General features: G+C 38.9%; 1 protein-coding gene across 7 annotated transcripts in view; it reads left to right on the top strand.

Annotated features, from left to right (window-relative positions):
* Window positions 1–2,472: 2,472 nt before the first annotated feature.
* The window catches only part of FBXO4 (F-box protein 4), a 54,447-nt gene continuing 44,512 nt past the window's right edge, over window positions 2,473–12,407 (top strand). For 2 of the 7 annotated variants that reach the window (XM_086678013.1, XM_086678022.1), the window contains exons 1-5: window positions 2,483–2,927; window positions 4,175–4,410; window positions 6,992–7,212; window positions 10,742–10,817; window positions 10,928–11,103. In XM_086678013.1, coding sequence (XP_086534139.1) covers window positions 2,739–2,927; window positions 4,175–4,410; window positions 6,992–7,212; window positions 10,742–10,817; window positions 10,928–11,103 — 898 coding nt within the window. In that variant the 5' untranslated portion in view covers window positions 2,483–2,738. Of the gene's footprint in view, window positions 2,928–4,174; window positions 4,411–6,991; window positions 7,213–10,741; window positions 10,818–10,927; window positions 11,104–12,407 lie in introns of all 7 variants that reach the window. The other 5 variants (XR_015241021.1, XM_025924334.2, XM_086678007.1 and 2 more) reach the window with 4 other exon arrangements.

A 12,407-nucleotide genomic window follows, 5' to 3' on the forward strand; every position in this document is an offset into this window, starting at 1 on the left:
GACCACCAAATAATGTCCAAATACCATTTCCCATTAAAATGAACCAGGGCTCTGGGGCACCTGGGTGGCCCTGTTGGTTAAGCATCTGACTTTTGCTTTCAGCTCAGGTAATGATCTCACAGTTTGTGAGTTTGAGCCCCTTGGGATTCAATCTCTCCCTCTCTCTCTCTCTGCCTCTCCCCCAACCCCATATATAACTAAACTTAAAAAAAAAAAAAAAAAAGAACCACAGCTCCCTGGAGATAAGGCTGAGTCTATATCATGGGCGGGACAATCAAATGGTTGATGAGGGACAACTTTTATTTAATCATCTAATCAAAGAGATCATAAAATTAGAATAGTAATACTTTAAAACTTGTAAACAATAATCATTGATAACTCCTAAATCCTTGAGATGAAAAGCTTATGATGAACTTGATAATAAATGGATCAGAATTTAGAAACCATTGATCAGTTTGAACATTAGAAAATGAGAATGACAATTTGAGTACACAATACCACTTAGAAATATTTTATAAAACCTATCTAAATTTGATCATGCCTTCCAAGAAAGTCCAGAATGTCCTGAAGTCCAGAAAGACCAGCCTAGTTTCTTTTAACAGTTGCCAGGAAAAATAAAGGAGAGGGAACCTATAGAATAAACAAGTTTTAGGAACATGTCTACCAAATGTAACATGTGGATCTTGTTTGGGTCATGATTTAAAAAAGCCAATTGCAAAATATAAATTAAATAAGTATATATATTTGAGGCAGGTGAGGAAGTTAAGCCCTGCCCAAGTATTTGGTGATTTTAAAGAAAGTTAGGTGATAATGGTACAGTGATAATGGTACAATGTTTCTTAAAAGTTACCTTAATTTTTAGAGACATATACTGAGATATTTAGGGATGAAATGATATATCTGGGATTTGCTTAAGAATAATCTCGATTTGGGGATGTGTGCGTTGGGTGGAGACGGTGATGGAGCAAGATAAACTGGTAACTTGAATCAGCTAGTGGACACATGGGATTACATTATTAACTCTAATAATTTTCACAATTAAAAAATTATAACCCATGGGGTGCCTGTGTGGCTCAGTCAGTTGAGCGTCTGGCTTCAGCTCAGGTTATGACCTCACCGTTAATGGGTTCAAGCCCAGGTTATGATCTCACTGTTAGTGGGTTCGAGCCCTGCGTCGGGCTCTGTGCTGACAGCTCAGAGCCTGGGACCTGCTTTGGATTCTGTCTCCCTCTCTCTCTGGTCCTCCCCCACTCGCGCTCTGTCCTAGAGTCTTAAAATTATGTATTTATTACTTTAGATTGAAATAATCCTTTAAGGAACCGAGATCTAGCTTTTGAGCAAAGTATTTTTTGGATTAGATTGAAGTAATCTATTTGAAAATGAATGACACAGTAGTTATTTGTGTCCTTATCAATAGAGACCATAGTCAGTTCAATATAATAGGTTACTCTTGTTGAAAAGAAAACCACAGGCCCCAGATGGAATCTCTTATTTTAAGGGCCCCACTTCAGCAAACCAAAACCATAATACCTAACCTACCTGCAGTTTCAGCCACCTGAGGAACGTAACCTTTAACCAGTCAACAAGGAATCCCTGGTCAGCACTAGGAAATTTACTGATAGACCTCTTCCATTCCCCTTAGGAGGGTGACCTTACAACAGTGTTGTGACTCTACAACAGTGTACTTTTTGCCAATAATTTCCTTTTTTTCCTTTTTTTTTTTTTTTTTGCCTTTAATGATTTTTGTTTATTCTCTACACCCAAGATCGAGGGTCTCATGCTCCACTGACTCAGCCAGCCGGGCACCACCACCGCCCCACTTCTGCCTTTTAAAAACCTTCCTTTTCCTGCAGCTCAAGAGAGCTCCTTTCTTTTTGCTAGATGGGATGCTTCCATATTCATGAATTGGGCAATAAAGACAATTTGATCTTTTAAATCACTCAGTTGAATTTTTGTTGTTTATTACCTTGTAATGTGGCCTATGGCATAGTTTCTTAAAGTCCTTTCAAAGTAAGGCTGGACAAGGTGAGTAAAATGGATAACTGTTTTACAGATAAAAAAAACAACAACACTAGCAGGATTTCAACAGTACTGTATCTGGCTTCTCTTATTCTGGCCCTATGTTGCTGCCCTTTTGTGAGATGCCTACCTTTGGCAATTTTTAAATGTACCTATATTTTTAAGTAGAGAATACAGACTCCTCACCTTGGCATAAGGTCTTTCATGATTAGGCCCCTGGCCACCTCTCTACTCTCATTTCTGCCAATCCCCAAGAACACAAACAGTAAATCGGAGACTGAAAAACAATTAGAAAAAACCTCCACGCCTGGCACGGCAGTGCTGAGAAGGAAGCAACTGGTTATTATGCCTAAAACAGCGGAGGAGGGCAATCTATTGAATAAATGGGGATCACCTAGGCCCAGATGAAGTGTAAACAGGTCCCAGACAGAACGTCTTTGGGTGAAGTAACCAAGTTACAAAGGGCCGAGAGATTTCATGGGACCGAGTGAGGTTAGCAAGGCTGAGATCTGAAGTGAATGGGGCAGTGAGAGGTGCTTCGGGCTCCACTCGAGACGGCACCTCACTGGGCCACATCTCGATTCCCTTCCGGGTGCGGAGGCTGCCCGCGGGGAGACTTGGCAGGGGCGAGACCGGAGGTGCGGGGCGGGTAGCGAGCAGCCCGGAGGAGGACGCGCAGCGCGTGACCCTGCGGCGCGTCACGTGCGGCGTCGGCGGCCATGGAGGGAAGCGAGCCCCGCAGCGGAGGCAGCGCCCCGCCGCCGCACCACAGCGACTGGAGCCGGCTGGAGGCCGCCATCCTCAGCGGCTGGAGGAACTTCTGGCAGTCGGTGGGCAAGGAGAGGGCAGCGCCGAGGGCCTCCCAAGAGGAGGCGGACGAGGAGGCCAGTACCCTGACGCGGCTGCCGGTGAGTGGCGGCCACCGGACGCGGAGGACCGCGGGGCCGGGCCGGGAGGGGCGCCCCGCTCGGGCGGCCTTGGGGGCCTCGCCATGCCCGGGCCTGGGTCTGTCCCGTCCTGCAGCCATTCCGGGCCGTGTCGTCACCAGGGAATAACGGTAGAGCAGAGACGCCGAGGCGTTGACCTTTGGTCCTCCGCCGCGGGACCGATGGTCGCGGCGGAACTCACCGCAGTGGGGGCGCCCCGCTAACCGGCCGGGTCATCCTCACGTCTTCAACCCCCCAAAGCGAGTTTTGGTACTGGAACGCCCTGACGTCATTCAGGAAAAGAGGAGACCACGCCAGACTTTGTGGGTAGCCTGGGGAAGCCTTCAGCGACTGTGTTCTCAGCGGCTCTCACCTCAGGTTCAGGGTCCAGAACCCCTGGGGGACCCCCCCTACCCCCGGAAACATTCGGCTATGACGCTGTGGCTCTTCTCCCACCGCGCGTTTCAAGCACCGACCCTCACACTTCATTGAGAAGAAGTTACAGGCGCCTCGAGGGGCGACAGGCCACAAGAATTATACACCTCATTTATTGTTAAACTCTTCAGGCAGATGGGAAAATGGAGAGACGAAAAATTTCTTCCAAATTATTAAACTCTGTATCTCGGCTGAACTCTTGACACCTGCCTGTGACATCTATCAGAAATTGAAAACTGCAGGCTTAGAATGCCTCCAAGGGTCTCCCTTTTGTAGAGGTTCTTGGAAATAATAGATTTTATGGAGGAACTCAGATGACAGATTTATTCTTTGATTTGCTCTAATGACAAGATCAGAAGTTTTTCAGCTTCATAAAGATTTTATGTTGAAGGCTAGATTATGTAGATTATGTTGAAGGCTAGATTATTGTTCAAGTGAACGGTGTGGCAAAATATCCGTGAGAAATTAAGAATCTGGTTATTTTGCTTGAAAAATGAATGTTTCGGTGTGTCAAAAATTAAGTGTTCAGTTACGTTTCTCTTTTGGTGGCAGGAAATTAACTTCCAAATAGTAGATTTCATTATTAAGAATACTGACACACCGATCTTTGGTTATCTAGTATAATTCTTTACAAGTTTTGTAATTTATCATGATATAATCATTAAAAAGACAAACTCTTTGGTTGACCTTTGGTTTCCTAGTATAATAAAATAAATTTTATAATTTATTATCAGAAAACAATTTTCCAAGATACATGTTTCATGCCTTTTACCTGTTTGCTGTTTCCATTTCAGATTGACGTACAGCTATATATTTTGTCATTTCTTTCACCTCATGATCTGTGTCAGTTGGGAAGTACCAGCCATTATTGGAATGAAACTGTACGAGATCCAATTCTGTGGAGATATTTTCTGCTGCGGGATCTTCCTTCTTGGTCTTCCGTTGACTGGAAGTCTCTTCCAGATCTAGAAATCTTAAAAAAGCCTATATCTGAGGTCACTGATGGTGCATTTTTTGACTACATGGCAGTGTGAGTATCTAGTTTTATGAATTAAAAAGAAGATACTATATTTGACTATATTACAAGTCAGTAGTGTAAATTAGTCTTGGCTCTGCCACTAAATTGAGGATTAAGTTAAATGACTTCCTTCATAGGACCCTTTCGTTTTTCACATGTTGTTATTTGCCTGTGGTCCCTGACTCTAGACTATTTGAATAATTGTAGATAGTTCATATGCCAAGAAGTAAAACACTTGTTAAAATTTTCATTATCTATAGAATACTTGTTATTTTGTTAAATGATAAATACTTTTCTGTGTCCAAAGAAAGAATGATCAGCAATTAGAGACCAGTTCTTTAGCAGGAAAGAACAACATTCTCAAGATTCCGGGAAGTAAGATTTTGTTATCATCCAAAAGCACTGACACTTTTAAATATCATGTAGCTGAGAGAACTAATGTTCTTGAACAATTGTAATGCATTGGATTCTATGAGGGGTGCCCTTTGTATGTTTACTTAACGTGATTTTCACGCAATAAAGAAGGTAGTATCCTTGTGTTACGGATGTGGAATTGAGGTTCAAAATGGTTATGGATTTGCCTAAGGTCATATAGCTTATAAGAGACTGTTCTGGTTGGAATCCTATCATGCTGCATTAAACATATAATGTCATTGGGTCTGGATATAACCTCCTTTATTGAGGGCCCCACATTTAAGGCATGGTAAATAAAATTAAAAGATATTTGTGTTTTAGGTAAAGATTTTACTAGCTATAGTATTTTTTTCATATTTAAGGTATTCATATCTTTCCTTATTCTAATGCAGATGCTAAGTCTTGTGAAGCTACTTGATTAAAATGTATGTGTTATGTTATATATAATTTCAGTAAGTGCTACTGTACTCTCACTAGCTAGTTGTTATTTCTACATTGTCCCACAACCAAGTATATCATGCTGTGGAACCAAATTTTCCCCAAGAATAGTCATAGTAACTACCATTCATGATCATATAAAGTGTTTTTTTTTTATTGAAGTATAATTAACATACAGTGTTATGTTAGTTTTAGGTGTATAATATAATGATTCAACAATTCTATGCACTTTTCAGGGCTCATCTTGATATGTGTACTCTTAACACCTTTTATATCACTCGTCTCCCTACCAACCTCTCATTTGTCAACTACCAGTTTGTTCTCCGTATTTAAGTCTGTTTTTGTTTTTTTTGGTCTCTTTTGTTTTGTTCATTTGTTTTGTTTCTTAAATCTATAAATTAATTTCTGATCCATACAACCCTGGGTTAATTGTTATTGCTTAAATAATGCAGATGAAAAAAACTTAAATTTAGACTATAAGTGGCTTATATAAATAAAGTGGTAATTTGGCTAGATCTGCCTAGCCTCAAAGTAGATTTTTTTTTTCCTTCTTGAATTACAAGGTTCCTAAATAAAGATCATTATCTTGTTAGGTTAGTGACTGTCTCAACCAGCTTGATTTAGTTAAAGGGATTTAGGTTTTATTTTTATTTGGGTACTATGTTTTAATTTTTGCTAACATGTAGAATTGCTAATTTAGAAATTTATAGCTATTGAAAGAAACAGTTGTTTTTTTCACATGATTCTTAGCTGGCTAGGTTATCCATAAGGAACATTTGAGCTTCTGTGTATATGTAACACTTTTTAAACTGTTCCATTAGAGGCTGTTCATAAGAGTACTTAAGAAATTTGGTTAGGGGCACCTGGGTGGCTCAGTTGGTTAAGTGTCTGACTTCGGCTCAAGTTACGATCTTAAGTTTCATGGGTTCAAGCCCCACGTTGGGCTCTGTGCTGACAGCTCAGACCCTGGAGCCTGCTTTGGATTCTGTGTATCCCTCTCTCTCTGCCCTGGGCCACTCATGCTCGCTCTCTCTCTCTCTCTCAAAAATAAGTAAGCATGAAAAAAAAATTAAAAAAAAAGAAATTTGGTTATATTGGTGGACTTAGTGATTTTTTTCTTTTTCTTTTTTCTTTTTTTTTTTTTTTTTTTTTTTTACATCTAGAGACACTTATGCTAACTATCCACGTAGTTCATCTTTAGTGTGCGGTTTTTTCAATCTTGGCACTACTGACATTTCAGACCAGGTGTTTAGACCAGTTGTCCTGTGCACTGTAGGATGTTTAGCAGCATCCTTTACCTCTGTCCACTAGATACCAGTAGCACCACCCGCTGACCCCCAGTTGTAATGACAAAAATGCCTGAGAGTCATAATGACAAAAAAAGGCTGAGAATCACTACTCTATGTAGTGAATTTTTTACAGCTGTAACAAGTGTTAGACCAAGTATTCCATGAGAAAAATCTAAATGAAAGATTAGAAAGTAAGTAACTACTTCCTGGGGAAAACTTTTTCAGCTTCTGGACCACTTCTACTACCAGAGCGCCTTTGTTTTTTCCTGTCTGGCATTCAGCATACATATTATAATGGTATCTGTCCTCCATGTCCCTCCATGAGGATTCTAACTACATAATTATTATATCTCTTGTGTCTAGCAGGTTCTCAATAAACTATATATTGTTGAATGAATAACTGCCTAGATTTTTTTCTGTCCTGATTTTCTAATTGTGACAATTTTATATAGCTATAAAATGTGCTGTCCATATACAAGAAGATCCTTGAAATCTAGCCGTCCTATGTATGGAGCTGTCACGTCATTTTTACACTCCTTGATCATTCAGAATGAACCACGATTTGCTATGTTTGGACCAGGTTTGGAAGAACTGAATACATCTTTGGTGTTGAGCTTGATGTCTTCTCAGGAGCTTTGCCCAACAGCTGGCTTGCCTCAGAGGCAGATTGATGGTAATTTTCATGTTAATCTATAGTATATAATAACTAAAGCACTTTGAACTTGATACTTATGTTGAATAATAAATTAATTTTTAATTAATTACATCTTTGATGTAATGAAATAATAGTAATTTGGTGAATAGGAGCCCCCTCCTTGGTCCCAGTGGGTTGAAAGAATTGATTTACTTTTTTATAAGAGGTGAGCTTTCCTTTATTTTCTCAAGTTTGTGTAATCCAGAATGTAAGATTATATGAAAGTAAGTTATATGTTACCAAGATGTTTGTACAGTATTTACCATATGTTAAAAGAATGTTAACAGCAAAAATCATTCAGCATCTACTGTGTGCAAAGTACTTTGCTATATATTGTAATTTTTAAAAAGACCTCAATTAATACTTTCCTCTTCTTTCTATGAAAACGATAAGTTAGTTGGCATGCAGGAGATATAATAAACATACCTAACAATATAATCTAGCTTATGCTTTCCTCATTCATTTATCGAGAGCACTTATTAGATACTAAAGGTGCAGAGATTTAAAACAAACATCAGCAATCTTTGTCCTGAAGATACTTAGTTTAGGTAAGGGCACAGGCAAGTATGAAGGTGATTCGTGTATGGTATAATTAGCCTCCTGGGTAGAAAGATAAGGGTCAAAGAAGGCTCCATGTTGAACATGATGCCTTATTTGAGTCATTAAGATGAATTAAAAGAGGCCATTAAAATAAGGGTAAAAGTATTATGAGCAGTGAGCACTACATTTCTAAAAGCACAAAATTCTGGATACTGTGACCTTTTGAAGTAGCTCTATGTGTCTACAGTGGGGCTAGGTGAGAAGACACCTGTATGTCATGCTTAAGCATTTGGGAGCTGTCGAAAGATTTTAAGCAGAAGAGCGAGATGATCAAGATTGTATTTAAGAAAGATCTGGCTTCTAAGTGGAAAATTGATTAGAAGAGGCTATAAAGATGTGGAGACTCATTAAGAAACCACTATAATATTGTGAAGAAAGTATGAAGGATACAGTGTTGACTGATTATGTATTGGCAGTATTTCTGATGTGGTTTTCATATTGGATGATGGTGCCATTCACTAGGATAAGGAAACACAGGAGGAGGAGGAGAAACTTTATAGAGATCTGTATAGGGAGAATGACAGCCACTCTTTGGAGTATGCTGACTTTGATAACTCTGGGAGATATAAGTAGAGATGCCCGCTATAAGCAATCCACTTGTGTGGAAGCTGCATTAGGGCAGGCTAGCTTTATTCTTGGCTGTCAGGCATGTAATAGACTGTCAACATGTATATTTGATGAATGAATGAACAAATGACTTTGTGGATTACTCTATGCATCCAGATCTTAAGAGTAAGATCTGGGTTAGAAATCAAGATTGGGAAATCATAGGGTGTCTGTGTAGACTTGAGAGTTTTTGAGTATAGAGAGGAATATTGTGAACCAGGTGCTGAAATCTTCAGTGAATGTTTAGAGGAAGGGGTTGTCAAATGTAATAAATAACATCCTAAATGTCATGGATATCATAAATGATGAGGCTGAGGAAGGGGAGATGGTCCTGCAGCTGAATGGTGTGTCCAAAAAGAGATGAAATTTCAAAGAGAGCTGGTGAGTAATAGGACATGGAAGTGAGGAGTAAAGAGAACATTGACTCCACCTCTTTGTCCTGAGATATGAGAGGATAAGCAATTTTGTTAATTGAGAGTCTTCTGCAAGAAAAGCAGCATTTAAGGGCAGGCCAGTTTCAGATAAGGCTGTGAGGTGGAACACTTTAAGAAGAGGTTGGGGATATGGGGAAATTTGCTGATGATGAAATGTTAATTTTATTCTTCAGACAACAGCAGAAGTGTTTGTTTTGAAAATGCCAATCCAATTATGCCTCAAATGCCACAAGATCAGGGAAGAATAGAGGGATGGGTCATTGGCAAGGTGGTACAGAACAGCATGGAGATCATACTGGGCTGAGGTTAGATGTATTGAGAGGGTAATCTCTGGAAATTAAACTGAGAAAAACAAAAATCAGAGATATAGTAGAATTTGTTTCTTTGATCTCTTTGGGGATCTCTTTGGGGATCTCTTTGGGGAATTTGTGTACCAGACCTGGTGGCCAGGGGACTAGGGTCATGCTTGCAGTCTCAGCCACCAGGGTCTCTACCTATGTGTTGCCTGGAATGGTGACATAGGATGGCATGGCGGGTTTATTTAAGTAACTAGATTGGCTGTAATTCATGGATTGATAATATGAAAGGTGGAGTTGTCCTAAAGAGGTAAGTAAACGTGAGATTATATTAAGTTGTTTTTGAAGAGCGATGGCTTTGAAGGAAAGAGAAATAATTAGATAGGCATTTTCAAGCCATCTCTCCAGTTGCTGTCAGAAGAGTGGACAGTAGGGGACAAAAGTGGATGTAGGAGACTGGTAAAAAGTGATTGCAAAAGTCCAGGTGATAGGTATGATAATTTAGACTAAAAGGAGGGGGTGAGGATGGAGAGAAATAGATCTAAAAGGACATTTACATAGCAAAAAGAAATAGAGCCATAGAAGAAAGAGGAATCTTTTCATAATGCAAGAGGAGAATCAGCTCCTGAGTGTTAACACATCCAAAGAAGGGAAGATGTTAAGAAAGAAGGACAAATGACAATGTTGAATGATTCAGGTAAAGGTAGTAAGAAGCTAGTGTTTAGCTAGGAGTTTTACATATACAGTCTCATTTAATGCTTACAGTATCTCTAGGAAGTATGTATTTCTCTATTTTGATGTCAAAACTTTGGCTTACAAAATATGACAATGTGTGGCAAATGCAGATTATAACCCAAGTCTAATTCCAAATTTCACTATCTGCATATTTCCTCAATTTTCTGAGGTGATACTGGTGAGTCCCCATCAATTTATATGTATATATATATATTTAAAAAAATTTTTTTTTCTTAATGTTTATTTATTTTTGAGAGAGACCGAGACAATGTGAGTGGGTTAGGGGCAGAGAGAGAGGGAGACACAAAATCTGAAGCAGGCTCCAGGCTCTGAGCTGTCAGCAGAGCCTGACGTGGGGCTCAAACTCAGGAGCTGTGAGATCATGACCTGAGCCGAAGTCAGACGCTCAACCAACTGAGCCACCCAGGTGCGCCGACTCCCCATCAATTTAAAAACATTTTCAGAAGGAGAAAAAAGCCATTTCACTGAATGTATACATGGAGTATATGACTAATGAGAAACATAAAAATTGGTAAATGAATCTTGAGGATAGATAGTAGCTGTTATGATGCAGCTGCTACTGATATGATACAGAAGGGAAAGCTCTAAGCCTAGCAGTTCTTTGTTCTTTATCCATAGTTTTATTGCCATATAAATGAAAATTGCATACGGCATCTTTTCTTCAACATAAACATTTCATTTTATTCCAAAGCTGTGTGTAACTTGTCACGGACTTTTTAGTTGCTCATTTTGCTTGCACTGGGTAATTTTTTTCAATCTGATGTTTTTCTATATTTATTAATGACTTGTTTTGATAACTGAAATTTTCTTCTTTAGGTATTGGATCAGGAGTCAGTTTTCAGTTGAGCAACCAACATAAATTCAACATCCTGATATTATATTCCACTACCAGGTAAGGCTGCCTACTTGGTGGCCTACCTGAGGCATCAGGACTTCAATACTTTAGGGGGATGGTGCTTGTTTAGTGTCTGTTTATGTTTTATATTTACATTTTTCTTATAGAAAGGAAAGAGATAGAGCAAGAGAAGAACATACAAGTGCTGTTAACAAGATGTTCAGTCTACAGAATGAAGGAGATGATCAGCAAGGAAGCCGGTATAGTGTAATTCCACAAATTCAGAAGGTGTGTGAAGTTGTTGATGGGTTCATCTATGTTGCAAACGCTGAAGCTCATAAAAGTAAGCATTATCTTATTTTCTTTTTAAGAGCACGTTTCTTTTTTTTCTTTTTTTGCAAAGCAAATAAGACATTTTTAGGCTTTACTGTGACTTTTTAAGAATATGATGGTTAATTTAATAAATGTGATTCTGTGACCATTACTGTTAATAGTGGGCTTTCAAACTTTGATGTGCATTACGATCACTTGGGGAGCTTGTTAAAAACATACCTGCCTGATTCCTACTCTGATGGATTTTAATTCATAGATTTGGGTTGGTTCTTGGGTATCTGTTTTTTTAATGAGCACTTACAGAATTCTGATGCATATCAAAGTTTGATACTATAATTACATAGTATTTCTTTGCTGTGTGCTTCTGCACTTGTTATTGATGTTTTGTCTGCTTCTGGTTCTGTTCAAATAATTTATGCAGATAACTGAAAAATTTTTACCTTTGTTTCAGTTGTCCAGATAGATGTGTGGGGTGGAGTATTTAATTAAGTAGATTAGTTAACACTCACTACATATTCAGAATAATTGCCCTTCACATTGTTATTTAGGCATAAAATCAGAGTATTACTGGGTCACAAGCGAGTATTATAATTTTTCTCCAAAATCTTTTGTGAATAAGTTAGGGCATGAATATATAATACATTGTCCTCACTCAGAACAAGGTAGCAGTAGCCACTCAACTGCCGAAAGAATTTAAAGTTTATGATGCACTGAAGTTAACCACAGCAGCAAAAGCTAAGTCCAGCTCAACTACTGACTGGTTGGACTCAACCACTGCATTAGTCACATAACAGAAGAAGCAGCATGCCCATGTCTGGGAATAGATTTTCTTTACCTCAGTCTCTACTGTTCTTTTACATAAAACATTTAACATTAAATTAAAAATTATAAGACACAAAAAAATAAAAAATGACCCATTGTCCAGAGACAAAGCAATCAGTGGAATCAGACCCAGAGATGACCCAGATGTTGCCACTCTCAGGGACATTGAAATAACTATGATTAATATGTTAAAGGATCTAGTGGAAAAAGTGGAAAATATGTGTGAACAGATAGGGATTTTCAGCAGAGGAGGAGGAAGTTATGAAAACATAAAATGGGAATGCTAAATGTGAATATATAACAGGTGAACGGGAAACAGGTGAACAGTTTCCTTAATAGATTTAAGGAAATAAACCTTTGGTGAACCTGAAGATAAATTAATTGAAATTATCCAAATTAAAACATAGAGAAAAGAGGAGTGGGGGAGCATCTAAGAACTGCAGAAACCCATCAAGGGAAACAACTGAGGGGTCAGCATACTTTTTCTTAAGA

Source organism: Puma concolor, chromosome A1 (assembly GCF_028749965.1).
Source record: "Puma concolor isolate L17-30 chromosome A1, mPumCon1.1.hap2, whole genome shotgun sequence".
Classification (NCBI taxonomy): Eukaryota; Metazoa; Chordata; class Mammalia; order Carnivora; family Felidae; genus Puma; species Puma concolor.